At 40.0% G+C, this 20,422-nt stretch overlaps 1 protein-coding gene across 9 annotated transcripts in view; it reads left to right on the top strand.

Annotated features, from left to right (window-relative positions):
• The window catches only part of LRRFIP1 (LRR binding FLII interacting protein 1), a 114,239-nt gene extending 95,849 nt beyond the window's left edge, over positions 1-18,390 (top strand). For 5 of the 9 annotated variants that reach the window (XR_012633914.1, XR_012633916.1, XR_012633918.1 and 2 more), the window contains 4 exons: positions 918-1,010; positions 1,480-1,621; positions 3,288-11,623; positions 11,748-11,796. Coding sequence is in view for 2 of the 9 variants with exons in the window: in XM_074910287.1 (XP_074766388.1) it covers positions 918-1,010; positions 1,480-1,621; positions 11,748-11,794; positions 12,719-12,836; positions 13,282-13,361; positions 14,003-14,107; positions 15,483-15,593 (696 nt within the window). In the remaining 7 variants the exon portion in view is untranslated. Of the gene's footprint in view, positions 1-917; positions 1,011-1,479; positions 1,622-3,287; positions 11,624-11,747; positions 11,797-12,718; positions 12,837-13,281; positions 13,362-14,002; positions 14,108-15,482 lie in introns of those variants that run through there. The other 4 variants (XR_012633917.1, XR_012633920.1, XM_074910287.1 and 1 more) reach the window with 3 other exon arrangements.
• The last annotated feature ends 2,032 nt before the right edge of the window (positions 18,391-20,422 follow it).

Here is a 20,422-nt window from a genome sequence, read left to right on the forward strand (position 1 = left end):
TATTTATAATGCAATTGCATCAGCACTGATTTTTTGCTTATTCAGATTTAATCTGCAGACTGAGCAAAAACTGGAATGTGATAGAGGAGTAACAGAGCTATTTATGAGCTATTGGGATGAAAGTCTCTAAGTCTCTAACCCTTGCCTCTCATCCCTTCCCACCACCCCCTATCCAAGCCAAATGGAAACCCACTCTTAAAGAAAAGCATGGCTTCCTTTTCTAGCAGTGAGCACTGAAAGACTTTCTGAATATAGGAGGAGAAAGAGATCTGGCAATTTGCCTGTGCTTTTGATGTCCAATAACTTGTAACAACTTGAAACTTAAAATTGTCTAAATTTTGTTACTGTTCTATTTGTACTTACATAGAAATATTGGGGGAGTTTAGTAACAAAATGTGCATTTGCACATGGTACATTCCAGTCTAAAGATGACTTAATAGCAGCTTTCAAATTAATTGAAGTGTACTGTACCCATGATGGTAACCCATGGAATAAAAAGACTATTAAAATCTGCTGGGCCTGCTTTCAATGCCCTTCTCTTAACACATGGGAATGGCACTCTGTCTTCAGTGTGCGTGTTGAAGGAATATGGGTATGAATGAACTTGTCTAGCAGATAAGAATGAAAAGTGGATCCTCATTTGAAGGATCCCTAATGAAGAATTGGGCTCTGAATGTCTTTAGTAGAAATTCCTGGATATTGAATAACTGTGACTTTCTTGGATTTGAAGTTTATCTCTGTGTGTGTAAACTCGGTCCTTTAATCTGTAAACTTTACCTTTTTCATACATGCCACTTCCATCAATCTCTGAATATCTGAATCTACTCATTCTTGTTTACACTTGCTTTTCATGGTCTTTACTTGTCTCCCTTCCTTTCTTCACATCTTCTCGCCCTCTGTCTGTGTTGGGAACTCAGGCGTTAGAGAGGCAGAAAGATTTCTTTGATTCCATAAGGAGTGAGCGGGATGACCTTAGAGATGAAGTGGTTGTGCTGAAGGAGCAACTGAAGGTATGCAAGGGGAATAAAAGAAACTTAAATTCAACTGCTGACCTTTTCCTCCTGTACATTTTTGCAGAAAGTTTGAATCTAGCTCAGTAGCTAGAACTCTTATTTTCATGTTGCCTATAAATTGCCATTTCAGGAATTTTCTGTATAACGTCCTTCCTCTTAATATTGACTGTGAGCTCTTAGTATAGACTATAGTACTAAGTAGTTGCTTTTGTAGGAGATACTTCTCTGAGGAACATTTTACACAGCAGATTTATGTTTAAAAAAAAAAAAAAAAGAGCTGGGATCACATGCTTTCTATCATAATGGCTAAACTGAGAACTGTAATGTGCTCTTTTCTGACTTCCAGCCATGTTTAATGGAACGATTGAAGCAATTGTTTATTCAGAATATCAAGGACAAGAACACTTGAACAAGCCTCCTCTTTCTGAGCAACAGGCTCTAAAGCATTGCTTTTGCTTCTCCACAGAAACATGGAATAATCCCAGACTCTGATGTAGCCACCAACGGGGAAACATTGGACATTCTTGATAACAAAGGTCACTTGGATTCTTCCAAAACTGTTCCAGGCACAACTCAGGCATTAAAGACAGGAGGGGATGGGACGCTAGGTAAGTGCTGTATATCCTGTCACATCTTTCTGTCTCGCTGTCCATTCATTCATCTTTGCTTGGAGTTTGGGCATTTGTTAGTGGGACAATTAACACATCACGCAGCATGCCACTTGTTGAATCACCTCCTGTGCATTTTTCTGCTTAAGATTTATTATCACTTCAAGTATGTTGCGCAGTTACCTGCAAAGGCAGACTTCATCTCCCATTCAAGGCAACAAAGGACAAGAACACAAATATTACATTACAGATAAGTAGCAATCATTCAGATTACTATTTAAACCCTGAATTTGAAGATTGTCCCAGAATAATTGTACTATTGTTCAATTTTTTTTCAGCACGTATCCTAAAGAATCAGAAAAAAAGCCATTTTAGTTTCCTATAAAAAACTTGTATGTCGGTTCATTTATATACCTGAGAACTGTGTCTGCTGAACATCGGTGCTGGGCGCTGTTAAAACACTAATGTATGAATTTATTATTCTTGGTGTCTGGTACTGTTGAGCAGTTAATATTAACACTTAAACATTTTTACTTTTTGTAATGGGATTAACGCTGTTAAATTCAAAGAATACGACTCTGAGATGGATAGTGTTAGGAAGGAGAAATCTGGTTGGCAAAAATATTCTTATGCACTTGTGATGAATGACCACTCAGAACTTTATACTAGTAGAAGGAAAGGAAATAATAGATTTATTTTTTTCCCTCTCCTGTTTTTGTTCTAAATGAACATACTAATAAATAGCAACAGGCAGCCAACTGTTGCAAGTGCAAATTATCTTGCTTTTAGTTGTTGGCTGCTTTTGCCTCATTGAGTTTTTGTGCAGAAACAATCTGGAACACCAAAATCAAGGTAAGGGTATATTTTTAAATGTAATATGTTTTCTATCTCTCTTTTATTTTATTTTATTTTTTTAATTAGGTACAACATAGACATAGACCCAAAAGCTAACTGCTGAAACCACAAACACTGTTGTTTTAATACCAGTTGCTTCTAAATATATATAAGTTGAAGAAAAAACACTTCAAACCACAGAAGGTTCCCATCCATTTGGGTGGATGAAGTGGCTGTGAAGGGTACTAAATACCTGAGCTTTGATCTGTGTTGGTAATGTTAAACAGCTGAACCATTGGCTTGCCAATCAGATTTTACATTCAGTGTTTGTCATATACACTGATGATGCCTGTTTATGATACTTAGGAGTAAAATATTAGTGAATAATCCTTGATTACTTCATTATAATGGCATCAGACACACACTCCTGCCTGCACAGAGCGGTGTCAGTGTTTAAAGTTCTAGAGAATGTTGCTGAGAACAAGTAATCTTTACTGTTAGTGTTACATCTGCAAGTATTACAGTTAAATTGCACTGTTTGAAACAGTTGTTCTTGTCTACAAGAGCTGTATTTCACCCAGTCGAGAGCAGAAATCTTTTACTTTACAAAACCAAAAGTCAGCACCAGAAACTTCTTGCTTTGAGAGGGTGGTGGTGAATTTCACTGATCAAAAACCCCGAACCCTTACTAATTCAACTGCTGCTTTGCCTCACGTAATTGGCAAAAGCTGATCTTTTATTAACCTATTCTTTGATTCATTCTCTTTCGGGTTTTAAGTGGGGAGGTAAGTGCTGTAGTGTGGTCCCTTCAACTTTCTCAATGGTCTTTTAGGCAAAGCCAATGAAGTGGACATGAAAAATGAGATTTTGGAGGATATGGGGAAAAGAGAAATCTTTCAGAATACTGAGCGTGAGGAACACAAAGAGGAATCTGAGGAGCAGGAAGTACAGACATTGCATGCTGATGAAAATGCAAAGGCAGAAAAAATGGTTGAAGAACGTGATGCCCTGTCAACAGTGATGTTACCAGATAGCAGGTTTACAGAACAAATTCAAAGCCTTACAGAATATGTATCAGGGAATGCTTCTTCAAGTGATGCTAGTGACACGGGTAATTTGAGAAAGGAGACTGAGTTCGCAGGCACAACACTCCAGCAGCCTGTTAGTACAGAAACTGAGTGGCATGGCTTCAGTGCAAGGACAGATCGGAACTCAGAGGTGGGCTCTTTGCAAGCTCATCAGGTTTTTGAGACTCCTCAGGAAATGCCTTGTGACTTAGGTACAGAGCATGAACTGGAAAAAGCTTCACCGGAACAGGAAGAACGAGAAGATCTTAAAGCTATGAGTGATAATGAAATGAATCAAGAAGCTGAGATTGCAAGGGAGAGCTGTGAGTTAGTTTCTAAGCAGGCAGAGCTACCAGAGGTTACAGCAGCAGGGTCTCTTAGTGAAGAAGTAAATGTGGAGAGTCATGCTGAGGGATTCCAGCACTCGGAAGAACGTGCTGAAAACAAGGTTACAAGTGTCTTGGGGGAAGAGCTTGTTGAAAGCAAAGACTGCACTGATGGAAGAACTGATAAAACAGGAGGTGATAGAGCCGCTGAAGAAAATGAGGGTGGGAATGCAGTTCAGGGTCAGATGAGGGAAATGGACAATGTGAGTTTGGAGAGGACAGAGTCATGCAAAAGCGGTATCCCAGCAAGTACGAGTGAAAAGGAAAGTGGAAGAGATCAGGCACGCATCCGGCCAGTTTCTTCAGAGGACAGTCCTTCAGCAGCATCAGAGGAACAAAATATGCAAGATGAAACTGAACTTGAAGATGCTGCGGCTGAGAAGGACAGACAGAAGGAGGTAGTAATAGAAGAGCTGGAGCTGTGTTCAGATTCTGCAGAAACAGGAGAGCAAGATAAGGCATCTGTGGAGGCTGTAGGCTGTGTTACTGAGGTAAAAGGAAGGGTGCTGCAGCAGGCAGAGCCAGACACAGGCGTTGTGGAAGAGATGGCAACTCAGGAAACCAGTTTAGGCGCAAGTCTTGTAGATGACGAAAGTAAGGACTCAGAATTGGAAACAGGGAATGACTCTGGGAAAGGAAAGGAAAGTAGGAAAGAATGGGTAGAAGATTTAGAGTCAAAGGCAGAAGTTGAGACAATTCAGTGTAGTGAAGAAACAACAGGTGATACAGTAGGAGAGAAAAATGTTCCTTTAGAAGGAGAAGCACAGAATGTAGTTAAACAAGAGGAAGGTGAATCTAAAGAGGAGTCAACTGTAGATGTTAGTGTAACTACTGACAACAAAGTTGATAAAGAAACACTGAAAGAAAATGAGCAAGAGTTAGAGCTTGCAGGCCACTATGGTGGTGGATTTGCTTCTGAGGAAGGTGCAGATAATTCCCTAGCCCAGAAAACTGAGCAGGATGAAAATGTTAGTGAACAAGTGAAATTGGAGGGTCAAGCAGGGGAAAGACTGGAAGATGATGGTGATGCATTTGATTTTGATGAAGAGTCAAAACAGATACTAGAAACTGATGAAAAATGTAATGGAGAAAAAGCTGATACACAAAAAGAAGAGGGTAATGGAGCAAATGGGGCTGTTGGAAAAACTGTCCAAACAGATGAAGCTGGAGAAAGAACAGACAAAATAGAAACTGAAGATGCTTTGACTGAAGATGGCAGCTTGCAGCACAAAAAAGGAGATGAGCTTGACAAAACAGGGTGCTTGCAAGAGGAAACTGGTGAGAGGACTGATGTGATGGAAGATGAAATCAAAGCATCAGTTTCTAATAAAGTGGAAAAAGTACCAGATGAAAATGTTTCGGAACAGGAGTTGGAAAGTGCTGGCAATAACAGGGATGAAAGCAGGGAGGATTTGCAGGGTGGTAGAAGGGGGAAGGGTAAATCCAGAGATGACTGTACAATATCGTAAGTTCAGAATCTCAAGGCTACATGAGTTACATGCCATTTGATCAGTCCCAATACAGAAGCATACACTTTGCACAATACAGCAGACCTTCAGAATACTCTTTAAAAGTTTTTTCTTTATAGGTAACTCACATCATAATACAGTGTTATGTAAGTGGTAATGTTGCAAGTATTAAGTAATTCACTGACGTACCTAGCCACAAGAACTTGTGTGTGGGTTTGGTTTTGCTGTATCTAAGATTACAAATTTATGACCAAAAGACAAAATCACAAATCGATATTAAGACTGTCTTGCAATTAAAGTACTTCTAGTGTGGATAACTGCTACTGAGGAATTTCTATAGGAAATTATTTTTTTCTAGCCTAGATGATGGATGTCTTGAATGTACTTATGTGCATTGGACCTTTGTGAATTTATGCACATATTTCTGTGTACTTGCATGCATTAGATCTATAGTAAATACATTAACACTTTGTGAAGGAGCTCAGTAGATCAGCAACACTGATCTGATGTTGAAACTTCTTTCTGAATGTTTAAAGCCTAGGAACCAATTTTTTTAAAAATATGGAAAAAAAAGATACTCTCATTCCACTTTGTGTATTTCTAATACGGTCATATTCTAAAATCTAGTTAGATCACTGTGAATCTGCTTAGTCTAAACACTTTGGAAGAACAGTCTAGTTTGAAGGAAGTGCAATATACAGGTGTTAGTTTGCTGAAAGGAATAAATATATACGTTTACTTCATCTAGGCACTTTGCACCACAACAGGCCTTTTACACCATGTCTTAAATGGCTTTTTATTTTTTCCAAAGTGTCAATACACACTGTAATGTGTGCTTAGGTTTGCTATCAACTACTGTCTAGCTATGAATATATAAAATATCTATTTTTCCAAGAAGATTTTTGTTTAAAATTGCATTTCCTTACTGAATTATATTTTTTGCAAACTATGATTCTGAAAGAATGTTTTTATCTCTGAAAAATTCTTACCTCTTCCTTTCTGGAAAGAAGGTAACTTTGCATGTTTTAATTCTTGTTATATATCAGACCAAAGATGATTGTTGTTCTGTATACTAGCCCCGTGCCTTTTTGAAAAGCTGGATTGCTTTGAATTGTTGGCACAAATTAGACACTTTAACCCCATCGGTATTATTTCTTCTTGCATCTTTGCTAGTCCTTTGGAGGAAGAGCATGTTTTGCATTCTTAAAAATTCATTTAAAGTTGTTCTAAGCAATGAAAGTCCCAAGGGAATGCCAAGTGAGGAGTTGGGTTGGGGGGCTATGGAGGGCTGTATTTGTGCTGATGTTACAAAGTTAATGGAATACAAATGGACTGCAAAATTTCAAGATGTGTATCAAAATGTACTGAGCTGTATATAATTGAAATAAACATATTTTATACTTCAAATTCCCTGTCCAGAGCACTGTTTATAAACCTGCATAAATATTTACTTAAATCTATATAATTTCAACAGCATGTTTCTGCTGCTTTGTTAAATTTATTGTGTTGTGCTAGATAGCTAGAAGAGCTATGTTACTAGGAATGGGCAGCCTTGATGTTTGAGGACCTTTAATATATGATGGCACCCTTAACTGTAAACCTGTAACACAGGACTGTAAGCCTGTAACTCTTCATATGCCTTCTCTCCAATTTACAATAGTTCGAGTATGGTGTCTGTAAGTATTAGCACTTGTTGTTCTTCAGGGTTTACACTAAATGCTAATCTAAAAAGTCATAGATCTTAAAAAACATCTCTTGTCACTATGTAGCAGTGTTTGTTTAAAGATTTGTCTCTGCTGTACTCGCAACATGCATATATTGTTTAATGGTTGAAAGTATTTTAAATGCATTCATATTTAAATGTTAAATACACTTACCTATGTAATTAAGCACTTAACCAGGCTTCACCTATACTTGTGGATAGATCTATAAGCAACTCTGCGTTAAATTAGGCGCATACCAGCATTTCCTGTGGTTTTCATATGAGTTTGTTTCCAATAGAAATGTTTCTGGATGGTTGAAGGGAGTTAATGGTGAGCTGATTTCAACTAGTTTTTCTACTTCAGAAAACAAAGCATCTGTAAGAGAGGTCCCTTTTAAAGCTAAGTCACAGAAGGAGAAGCAACTCTAGTCTTAACTGTCTGCATACCAGCTTTTATCCTGTAGTAACTGGCCGACTCTTGATGAAACTAGGATAGGAGTGCAGAATAGCTGACTAGAAATCCGTCCTTGGTAGCTGCTTGGGACCTCTGTTGGCAGCTGGTCCCTGGAATTGGGCAAGTACTGTGGAGGAGAAGGTCATGGTATTCTTTCTCTCTTTGTTTTTTGCTTGAGTATATGTACATCAAGAGAGAGGGGAAGGTCTCCCAAATAAATTATCTTGAAGATAAAGGGAACTGCTAGATGTTATATTCAAATTTAATAAATACTATATGCCAGCTATCACTGCGTGAAATGTGTGTTATTAGAGAGGGAGAGGAGACAGGGTCTCAGGAGGAATTACCTAGAAAATGCATCTTTTGTGAAGTTGCACAGTTGAAAACACTTTTTGGCATTTTCCCTGTGATAGCTAACAGATAGAAAAAAAGATCTAGCTTGTCCCTTTCTTCATTGGTTTTAACTTTCAAAGACAGCAAAATATCAAAATCAGTCTTTTCATGGTCTAACATGAAACCAAGAGATTGTGAGGTGAACTTAGAACCAAGATTCATATTTGTTGCTGTTGTGTTACCCCTTTGGTTTTGAGCAGGGACAGCCTGCTGATGTGTGCTGCAGTGAGCACCGCTCTCGGTGTACAAGGCTTTTTTGTCTTTCAGAATAGCTACAAGTGCTCACTGGGTTTTCTGTTCAATACCTAGTGGCACATGTAGCCTGTAGCCCAGGTTTGTGCATTACTGTGAATTCAGAGCTAGTCTGAAATGCTTTCAAAAGCAGTAGCTGAAAAAACTTTTTTTCCTTATTCAGCAAGTAATAGTGAAAGGCCTTTGTCAAGATTTCCTTTATTATGGAAAAGAACAGTCCTCCTGTCCCCCTCAAAATCAGTACTGCAAGCTGCTGTCTTCTAAATCTATGCTTATTCACTGTCCCAACAGCCTGTCCTCAGCAGTATTCCTCTTCTGAGGAAGAGAGGAAGACATTTCTCAGTAATTTTTTGTTGTTGTTGTTGTCTCATGATCCAAAATAAATTGACAGATCCGGAGAAGTATTACCCAACCTGCTCTTGATGTGACAGTTGGATTCTTGCAGGCTGTTCTGACTAGCTGCTTAGGGCTGCTGGTGTGACTTCACGGGGTGTCTTCCCAATCTCTAAGTGCAGTTTACCCCTTTCATTTGCATCAGGATTAATTACTTGCTGGGCCATACATGATGCAAGTCATTCAGGTTAAAGCTGGCTGCTTCCCACCCCATGCTCCCCTCCAAGTAGGAAGAGATGTCAAGGATCTGGGGCTGATCAGGGGATGTTGGGTCAATTGTGCCACTGAAGCAGCAGCCTAGTTAGCGATACCCTGAGTCAATGGCAATACCAAGGTCATGAGAATAGTTGTTAGACTTACAAACAGGCCTGTACAATAGCAGAATAAACTGGTAACCACCACCACCACTCTGTCCCCTGCTCTCTCCCAGGACTTCCCCAGGCCCAGCTCTTCGCATCAACCCCCTGTTAAGCTCCTTTGCGCATGAAAGCCATGAATTGGAGCAGGGAGTAGCCTGGGAATCATGTTAAGTTAAATATAAGTGAGATGAATGTCACACTCTAATTATTCATTGTAGTATCTTTGTATTGAAATAGGATGATGACTGTTACAGATGAGAATTTTAATTAGCTGCCTCACGTCCTAATTCAGTAGATTGCTCTTTTCTGCTTACCTGTTCTCAAGGTCCTCAGGTCCTTGATTTGTTGGAAAAATGTCTCCCATATGCAAAGTTAAGGTGACTCTGCAGAGATATCTATTAAAGCTAAAGTAAGTTTTCTTTGTTAGTGTGGAGTTCTAAGATAAGTGAAACCAAAGAGACCTTCATCTGTACATGCAGAAAGCTTTTCTACATGAATGGCAATTTTAGCAAACTAACTTCTTCTGTGGTCTTGTAAATCCTACTGCCAGGATGTTGTCTGTCCCGGTGGGGTGCACAGATGTCCATGATGAGGGAAGAGAGAACTGGTGGGGGGATCAGATTTGAAGGTTCATCCCAAAATGCTAACATCCATTTTGCAGTGAGATGGGTTGAAGGAAGCTGATGTGCTTCCTTACTGGAAACTGGAGAAGGTGTCCTTTCTTCAGGCAGGCATATTTCACCCCACAGCAGTGGTTGTGTTAATAACAGTTACTTAGCTGTGTGCATGACTGAGTTGTTTTCAGGATCAAGGTGGATTATTTGGTCCTTTTGAAGTCATTAAGTTTGGGTTAATTTTGTAGTGGCCTAGAGGTTTCCTTCTGCATCAGCCCTCCTTCTCTTTCCAATCCTTAGAGCTTCATTTCTTGATCTCTGCCAACCTGTGACTCACAACCTTATTTCCAAGTCTGAATATCTCTGACTTTTCTTTTACTGTTTGCTTTCCTTGCTTTCTTCATTGACTTTTTATTTTTCTTCCCTATCGTTCTTTTACAGAACTTCTGTCTTAAGCTTCCTTTCCTTCCCATATAGATATGTGAATTTGTTTTATTATTTTGAAGGTTTTTGTAAACTTGTAAACTTTGCAAGTTTATACTTGTAAATTTTTGTTACTCTCGATCATTTACAAAAATGTGGTTTGTTTGTTGTTTTCATTTGTTTTGTTTTTCCCTATCAATGCTCAGGTGTAACAATGCTGGGTGTGTTACAAATGGCAAAAAAAGAAAAACACCCAAGATAGGACTTGAGGAGGTTCAAAATGAATGCATACAACTGCTGAACTGGGATGTTACTTTTAAGATTTGTATTTGGGTATTGCATCAGAAACCAAGGTAAAGGTTTTATTCTGTGCTCTAGAATAACTGATGGTATATGGGAACTTGTATACCCAGGAGGAGAATGACATACCACGTTATTACTAGCTAATAGGCTGTACACATCTACGATATAGAGAGACGTTCATTTGAAAACTTTATGATTTGACTCAATACAGACTCTTTATTCCCTTTACTGCACATGTTAACAAAAAAAAAGGGGGGAACCACAAGATTTTGACTTGTTCAGGGTTTAACAGCAAAGGAGGACTGATGTTTTCAAAGCTTTCGAAAAATACTTAAGTCTTCAGTAGAATTTACCTGTCAAAAGTCCACCAGCTGTAATTTGTATCTGTAATTTGTCAGTTGTTTTCTTTAAGCTTACTAAAAGACTTTTCTTTACTAAAAGACTTCTCTTGAGTGACCTTTGGATTTTAACCATTTAATTAACAGGCCAGACCTTAGATGTGGAGTTGAGCTCTGAACACCCTGGGTTCTGCACAGGTGACTGCTTGCTGGCAAGGGAGGCAAGCTAAATAAACCTGCATTAAACATACACTTCAGACTTGTGGAGTAAGACTTGTCTGAGGTCAATATATCCTCTTCTAATAAGTATATTTGAATGCTATGTTCCAGTGTACTTTGTTAATGAGGTAAAGTAATTTTAGTGGTAAGAAATTTGTGAGTACCTGCTGAAATGCTTTCATCTTTTGCACCCCTTAATAGGGAAGGGGAAGAAAACAAGTGATTTGGTTACTTACTGTCTAGTTGTTTTTTCCAGTTGTCTCATTCCGTAGTGTGCACTTTTTTAATGAATGCCACACATATCCATGTGCTGATCTGTAGCACCTCCAAGTTCAAGTGTAGCACAACAGTTGGTCCAGATTGCCCATCACCTGCTTGATGTTTGACCAGAAGAATTGACTATGAAGGATTAAAGAGAAAAGAATGTTTTACCAATCTGCTGCATTTGAAACAAAAATAATTTAATGGGCAAATGATTTTTTGGTCGTAATTCTGGAGATAACACAATGTCATTGCCATGCTGTTTAGGAAAAGAAGTGAAGGTTTAAAGCGCTGAGAATGTGCTTAGCTATGTTTACAGTATTTTCTTTATGTTAAACTGTAAAGATTTGTGAGATTTTGTGTTGCAGTTGTGTTTGACCCTAGAGTTCTTGCATGCTAACCTAACATAGAAGATTAGCCTCTTTGCATGCAGCTGGGTGCTGCTACTGCCGTGACAAGCATGTTCTGTGAGAATGACATAACCTCCCCTGGCTGCAGCCCCTTCCCAGCCCTGTCTGTGGCCTCATTTCCTGTGGTACGTGCATAACTACCTTCATCATTAGTTTCACTAACCTTAATGGTTTGGTCTTAACATCAGAAGCACTCTGAAATGTGCGGCTCGATCAAATCAGCACTGAACTTTCAGTTTTCTCTTTCAGACAGGCTGAAAAAACTCATTGATGAACGAGAATCCTTACTAGACCAGGTAATCACAGGAAAACTGAAATGCTGTGTCTTTACTAAATATAAGAATAGCATAGAATAAGAAAAACAGAATAGACTTAATGTAAGGTATAGAACAGCAGTGCCGTTGCCTTTCGGAACGTGTGCTGGGTTTCTCTTGCTGAGGATTTACTGAGTTGCTTGCCACTTTAGTCTTCCTCTGAAATATTTCTCCTGTGCACTAACTCAGGATACAGGGGAAGAAAGATATGACCCAGTGTGCCTGTTCTGTCTTGCTAACCAGTCGCATTTCAGTGTCCTTAGTCACCTAAAGCTCCTTCTCCAGGACCATTTCTGAAAAGTAATACTTCAGATTGGCCAAGCCCAAGGGAAAAACAAATATGGTCTAGGAAGTACAGAAGCAAATTTTATATATAAGAGTAAGCCTTCCCATTTGCAGGATCTGTGGGTAATGGGCCATTCAGAAAGAAATGCTGGAGGAATTACAGTAGATGGGTAAATAGCAATTAAAGTAATTATTGCTGGTACTGTCATATTCCACAGCGGATGTAAAGCTTATTCAAAAAGCTTTAGCTGATCTGTTTCTCTGCAGGATGCTCTATGCTTTCATTTATTGACTATATCCTTGGCCTGAGACTTCACACACAATCAAACACAGTTTGGGGTTTTATTAAGAATGTTTTACATGAATGTGCTTACAGAACATTTATGTTTTTTCTAATAAAATAGTCTTTTTCCACTTGTTACGTTTACTCCTGAATTTTATGCATAAGCACAGATATTTAGAACATGAATTTCTAGGAAATTATTTTGTAACAAAAGATTTTTTTTTTAATTTGGTTTTCAAAAAAATATAATTTGTTTTATAATACTTGAGTGAATTTGAGTACTGAGCCATAATTTTCCCCTTACTGATCTTAATAACTAATTATTTTGTGTCCTTTAGGTTAAAAAATTGAAGGGACAACTGGAAGAAAAGCAAAAGAATGGCAAGATGGAAAATACACAGTCAGAAGATGAAGTTCTGGAAAATGGGACAGATATGCACATGATTGACCTCCAAAGTGAGCTACATTTTGATTTTAAGAGAACTTTTGTGTCCTGCATGTGAGCGAGAAAATGTATCTGTACAATAACCACATGGCTCAAAGTAGAAATGAGCCTGCAGTGCTAGGGGAGCTTCAAACTGGGCCAGCCATGCACCTCTGCTAGAGGTGAGGGAACGATTACCCTTTGTTTGAACAAGATTGTAATTGGAAATCTCCCTTCTGTGTTCCCTAGAAGAGCTGGTGTGAGTTCCTGGTTAATTCTGCTTTCAGAGTGGTCAGAGGGGAATTGGGAGACTGAGAATAGTGCCTATCTTCTGGGCACTTTCTTGACAGAGCGCTTGCTACTCTACTGCTGCCCCAAGTATATTCCTGTAGCATGGAAAAAAATTTTATGACAGGCTTGTTAGAAGACACGTTGATACTTGTTCTGACATCTCTGATCAATCTGCAATTCTTTTAGGAGATGCCAACAGACAGATCAGTGATCTCAAATTTAAACTAGCAAAATCTGAGCAAGAGATAACAGCATTGGAGCAGAATGTAAGTTTCTGGCTTGTTCTGTTTGTTTAGGCACGGTGAGAATGCAATGAGAAAGTCTATTTTATTATGTGATAAATGAAATCATGATTACGGTCATTTTCCCATAAAATAAGAAGCAGGAGTTTTGGAGACATAAAGACTTAAAATGCTTTCATTTATGTATGAGGAAGACTGAATTATTGTTCATCTTTATGGAAGGAAAAATGTTCAGACAAAGGTATATCGAGAGTACTTACTGAAGTCTTCAGAACTTTGTTATGCCTAGCTATTGACAATTTTTAAATGGCTCCTGGCATATGATGTATTATATATGGATTTTATACAAGACTGTTCAATTTTGACTGTTTGCTCTTGTCCAGGGTATGTCAGTGATACTCTTGCTAAGATAAATTTAGTCAATGGACTGTATTTTTTGTTGCTGGAAGCATATTAAACATGGATGTGTATAAAAGGTCTGGGATAAGTTACCATGGCTGGGCTTCTTTGGTTTGTTTTGGGTTTTTCCCCTCAAAATATGCCTTTATTTTGTTAAAGAAAAGTGACTATGTCTCTGGTTATTGCTTAACTACTAGTGGAACAGTAAAGCTTCAGAGTAACTTCTTGGTACAGCTTTTAATTCAAAAACTTTGCCTTTACCTTAGGTAATACGATTGGAAGGTCAGGTAGCCCGATACAAAACTGCTGCTGAAAATGCTGAAAGAGTAGAAGATGAACTGAAAGCAGAGAAACGCAAGCTACAGAGAGAGGTAACTAAATGCAGACTGTCATAGGCTAGCAGTCAGCCAGCACCGCGTGGGGGGAGACCTGTCTGGTGCATTTTAGAGAAGGAACTACCCTTCATAGCAGAGCAAAGAATAAATGTCTACAGTTATTCATTCTAACCAAACTTAACACACTCAAGCTGGAGTAACAGTCACAACTGTGAGCTCCCACTGCCATTTCACTATTCCTTCCTAAACTGACTTGCAGTGCTTTGCTTCGTACCGGAGCTGGTTCTCTGGACCGAACTCAAGTTCTACTTCAACAGCTTGAATCTAGAAGCAGCCTTCATATGCTCAGGTTTGCATGCTGCTTTGCAGCTGTGACTGCTCCTGTGGTTTGACATTCATCAAGCTGAAGAACTTCTACTTTGCTGTCATTGTCCTTTGTTACACCTGCAGGCTCATTGCTTTGGGTGTTACAAATTCTGGGTTTGTAAATCACTGGTCTTTTTAAAAGATGTTAATTTGGAAATTACAGCAGTGGAAAGCTGGAAATCTCACTCCAAAGTTAATTTTGGCGCTTCATCGTTTAAGCACTGTCACACCTTACCAGGAATGACAGTCTATGCTTTCAGTCTTCAGAATTTAAACCTGAGTGCTAAATGGATATGAATCATTCTTATTGAGCCTGTTTCTCTCACTCTATCAATGTCTTCATGCCTGTTTGCTGTAGTGTGTCCATCCACAGACATGTTTCTGTCTCTTAAAACATTGCATCTTCAAGCTGTCTGTAATTTTAACCTTGTCTTACCAAACTTCATATTCTCTCCAAGTAGCTGCTACAACCAGCTTAAATAACGTTTGGCAGCTTCTTTCACATCTGCCTCCTGAGGTTTTGTGGATTTTTTTTCAGTGTGGATCTTTGCTTTTTCTAAGTATTCCTTCTGCTCTGCTTCCTATAAATATTGCTCCATGCAGTCCACCTCTCCCTACCTTCATCTTGTGGTGGACTTTATGGAAAACCAAGGCACCGAAGTCATGGCTGTGGCTGTAGTTCCAGGAACCAGAAACATAAAAGCCAGGCAGTGAGACAGACGTATGTCACCCAGCAGATATCCCTGAGCATCCATGCCTCTGAAGTTGAGGCAAACCCTGAGCCATTTGTTCAACATTCTGTAAATACCTTGGATTCTTGGCACCATGCTTAGAAAATATCTCTCTGTGTGGCCTTGAGAGCGGATGCACAACATTTACTTTTAACTCTGCTAATAAGAATTTTCAACTGTTTTATCTTGTAAGGAAGTGCCAGCAGTATGGTCAGTTAGTGTTGGTAACTACAAACCTTGCTTTATCTCTGAAAAGTGAAAACGCTGTGAAAGTTACAGGTGGTTTTTCTTTTTTTTCTGATTCCTTCCTTCAGCTTCGTTCAGCATTGGATAAAACTGAAGAGCTTGAAGTCAGCAATGGTCATCTAGTAAAACGCTTGGAGAAGATGAAAGCCAACCGGAGTGCTTTACTGTCTCAGCAATAACCACCCCCTTTCGATGCTCTTACTACTTGACAGAACCAGAACAACGTTGCAGATGCTTCTGGCTCTTGCTGTCCGGGATGCTTTGTGTCATGCCTTCTGAGAACAGACAACCCCAACATTTGCTACGTGCCACCCAGCTGTGGTTCTCTCTACGCAGATTCAAATCTACTGCACTGTACACATAGGAGTAGCTGATCCAAGTGGCTGTGCCTGCGGGAGCCCTTCTACACCGTTCTTTGGGTACATTTGAAGTACAATGTCCGTCTACCATGTAAGAAGCACATCGGGCATCGCATTAAGTTCTCCATCCAGAAGGCACAGCAGCCATTTATTGCCATTTAAAATGGCATTCAAAGAAAACACTTTAACTGGACTGGAATTTTGTGTCTTGCTGAAAATTTAAAAAAAAAACACTGTAAGTTTTGGACTTTCTCATGACAGTATCTGTAATTTAGTGACTACAGTAGAGTTATTCATAGTAGGTTTTTCATTTACAAATCACTGTGGAACCACAAGCCATTACAAAGCAAAACTCCTTCAGTGGAAACCATGGAAGAAGATGGTCTTGGAAGCAAAAGTGACCTTAAATGACTTTGCCAATAAAACAAAGGTGTTCGGAGGGATTTTTGCACCAGTGGAATCATAAGACTATTTTATTTCAGGGTAAATAGGCAATAGCTTCATTGAATTTTCAACTTTTATTTGTATTATTTAATCCCTGCTCTTGGAGTTGAAGTAAACTACTTTTAAGGATGTAAAGTTGCATTAATAAACCAGCATAAGGCCATGTTTTAACAAATGGTGGGTTTTGCACTTAGATGACTCACTTTGGTGCATTTGTCAAAGCAAGTGTCACTTGCTTAAACAAAATATGTGATGGGTTTTTTACATCAGAAACTATCTACTGGTCCATGAACTACTAGGAAACTATGCCGCTACAAAATACAAGTCTAATTTTTAAAAAAGTAACTGATAAGTAATGAAGCACTTTAGAAAATGTTACTGCCTATGGTTTTTCTACAAATACAGAAATAGCGAATTATTTCCTTCTAAGGTCATTATAAAGGTTTTCCACTTTTCATGAAAAATAACGTAACCAGTTAAGATGTTGCGGGCAATTTATTATACACAACTAGCTCTACAGCTCTGGTTTATTGGAAATTATTCTGAATGTACTACTCAAAAGAGAACAGCAGTTACCTGAAGAATAAAGCTGTCCTTCCCCCTTCAGCCCTAACAGGAAAAAAAGCTTGCAAGTAAGGCAGGCAACGTGTCCCATAGGAATCTCCTCACCCTATGAAGCAGCATCTCCTGTTCCACAGGAGCAACCTTCTGTCGATGCCGACTGCCTCAATAGATACGGTTCCATCAAGCCAAATCCAGACCCGGGAGACCATTTCTTCTTAACTTGGTCTTCAGACTCTCCGGTCCAGATCTTTCCCTAGCCTCTTCCTCACAGACTGGAGGTTAGAGCATAAACCGCTGCTATTTTCAACATAAGGGGATCGCCAGTATCTTCTTAGAGCACCTTCGCAAATTAAATAAACCAAAAACAGTGTTTGAATGTGTTTTTCTGGTTTGGCTAGAAAATAACACCTTTCTCTTCATCTCTTCGGAGTGCACCCGGAAATTTAGGAATGAAGTGCTGAAATTAATATTCCAGGAAAAGGATGAAGAAGGCTTTTTTTTGTGCCCCTGGGGAAATAAGTATGTCCATGTTGGTCAAATGTGGTGGAACGTGGGGATGAAAGGAATCTTTTAAATGAAATTTCCACTCCAGCTAGGGCTTTGGGGTTTGTTTTTGTTTTTGAGAGGAACATTCAGGTGCAGAGCCAGGTTTCTTGTGGAATACCTCAAAATCGCTGTGGATACCAATTTACAATTTTCTGTGGTTGACTTGTGTAATTTCTGGTGTACAAAGCCTCTGGGGCCTAAAAAAAATGAACTAAGGGTTTTTCAGAATGCAAACTAATGTGCTAAATACAGCATCTTACTAACTGATGATAAGGTGTGTGATTGCCACCAGTCATCTTTTCATTTGTGGTAGTGGTGAAAACTGTCTCTCCTGGCAAGATTCAGGAGAAACAACCTAGCAACTAAGCGTTGGTCCACAAGTCTAAAAATAATAATTTACTCATCAAGAAGTGATGTGTTTATCATTTCAAAGTAGACTGCATCTCACACCCCATCAGCATTAACCTCATGACAGAAATCAGATGTGTATTTCAACCTGGATATGCTCTTAATAGGAATCTTTGTGTGTGATAAAGTAGCTGAATGTTGAAACCACATTTTTTCCCCCCTAACTTTCAGTATGACTTAGCTTTAGAATAAGGGAAGAAAAAGTACTGTTTGTTTTACTGCAAACTGTTTTTTGTTTTCCTGTGAAGAATGTACAACAGGGCTTTGAATGGTAATAATAGCACATGTCCCAGTCCTTTTAATTGAGCTCCAAACAAGAGAGCCTCGGTGCCCAGCCCGCTGACTCAGAGCGGAGCCGAGGTGGTGGCAGCCTGGCGAGGAATGGCTCTTGGGGGAACCAGGAGGGGTTTTCCTAGAATTTGTATTTAAAATTGTTATCCTTTGTTTTATTTTTAAATATTTTTATTGTTTGCAAATGGAATGTTACCCAAAATGTGTTTTGTTTTTTTCAATCAAACTGTTAGGAGATACGAGTGTGGAAAAGGAAATTCATTAGCAGAACTCGCCAATAAAGATGTCACTTGTTTGGGTAGTTTTTATGGAGTGGTCTGTCATGATGATGTTCTCTTGAAAAATACAGACTTTTTGGATGATACTGGTGTTAACAGCTCCTTTTCCTTTTTAATATATGCTGCAGACAAACAGATGTGAGCAGTGCTGGTTGTAAAATATACAAAAGCAGGGGTTTGTGTGACTAAGGGCACATTTTTAATAGCAGGGTGTGCTTGGGCAGGGGGAGGACAGGGACAGCATCCCAGCAGGAGAAACGTGAACGGTATTGCTAATTGGATTCACTCTCCGCTTAGAAGAGTATTTATGAACATATAGGTAATCCACATACTAATTTCCCCTGAAAGAATCCTTCACAACAGGAGGCAGATTGCTTCATCAAAAATGTCAATTTTAGTATTAAATTTCATCTTGCAGTGATCATGGGGGTTGCCATAAAGAGATCACTTAGATGAAATAGTACACAGTGAGGGGCAGGTTCCTGCTTGTCTCTGCTTTTAAATGCTCTGAACAATTGATTATATGGGGTTGGGGGGTTGTTTTAGGCAGCTAGGTGATGTTTTGCACTCTCCATTAATTACTTTACAGGTATGTTTTTAATGGAGGGAGCAGGGCCCAGAACCAATGTTGTAATGTATGCTGCTGCGTAGCAGGTTTTTACTGGGCGACGTTCCCCACTTCAGTGTTCGTCTCCACAGCCTGTACCATGCTCCTTCAGCCTGAAAACCTTCCAGCTGCCGAGGGGGGTTTAGTAAAACGTTGGGAGAGCCCCGTGCCGCCCTGAGGGCGCCGCAGAGAGGCGCGGCCGCCCCTCAGGTAACATGGCGGGGGGGGGGGGGGGGGGGGCAGCACGCGGTTGGCGCGGGCGCCGCGCCGGCCAATCAGGCTCTGGAGCGCGGCCCGTCGCAGCCAATGGGCTGGAGGCGCGGCCAGGGAGCGCGTGCTCCGCGGGGTCGGTGTCGCCATGCCGGGGGGCAGCCGGTAACGCGCCCGGCCGGGGTGCGGCTTCGTGTGGGCAGCAGGGAGGGTCCCGAGCCTTCCCTGGAGCCGAGGTGAGTGCTGTGAGCCGCGGTTCCCTGCTCGGGGCTTCCTGTTGGGCGAGCGGGGTCGCCGGGCTGCGCTGAGACCTCCCGCCTTCCTCCCCGGGGGCTCGGCTCTGGCCCCCCGCTGCACCGCGGCGTGGAAGCTGTGCTTAAATATCAGGGCTGGTTTCTGACCGGCTCGACTGTTGTCAAGGATCTAGCTGCCTCGTTAGTACTAACAACAAGGTTATTGTTCTTTATGTAAGACATAGAGCTATTCTGAATCTTGTTCTTAAGGGAAAAGTGTGGAGGGAAAGTCACTTCTGTGTGATAGTATGTTGTGATTTACATATAGGCATCCAAGATGTGCTTTGTTATGGCAAGATTTTTAATTTCACAGATATAATTGCTCAAAACTTCAATTAGGAAATGAAGGTAAAGTTAGTGTAATAAGAAAGCTAGCGGTTTTGAGACAAAAATAACCACAAAAGTATATAATGAAATCATGGTAAGTTTTTATTAAGTGATTTTAAATTAGGCCATTTGAATGGTGATTCTCAGCAGATGAGAATCGGTGAAGATTTAGAGACAAGCCATTTTTCCCTTTGAGGAAGGGCTGTCATGAAGTTACCCCTTAGGGTTCCATTCTGCAAACCTTCCTGTGCAGATACGAGGCCTGGCTCACCCTGTTTATATCCAGAGTGGACAGAGCTCATGTAACTTGTGCATTAATCCCAGAGCAGCAGCCAAGAAACAGGATTGAGTTTCCAGCCTCCCCTCATGCTGCACCAACAGCCCATGTTTTGCTTCAGTACTTCACTGGGTTCCTTATGGACTGTGTTTCACCACACTGGAAACCTACTCTGGAGGATGAACCACTGGCTTGTGTCTTTAAAAGTGTGTGAAACCCAGTTTATGGGCCTGCTGGTCACTGCATGCCCTCACAGGGGGAAGAGTTACAGACAGGGCTCTGTTTTATGTGAGGTTATAGTCAGGTTAGAGAACAGTGACTATAACACAAAATGTTTATGTTTCATTTCAGTAGTTTAGAAAGCAGACCTACCTGAGAAATAGGTCTTAACATTGGTATGTATC

This window comes from Athene noctua, chromosome 7 (genome assembly GCF_965140245.1).
Source record: "Athene noctua chromosome 7, bAthNoc1.hap1.1, whole genome shotgun sequence".
NCBI classification, from domain to species: domain Eukaryota; kingdom Metazoa; phylum Chordata; class Aves; order Strigiformes; family Strigidae; genus Athene; species Athene noctua.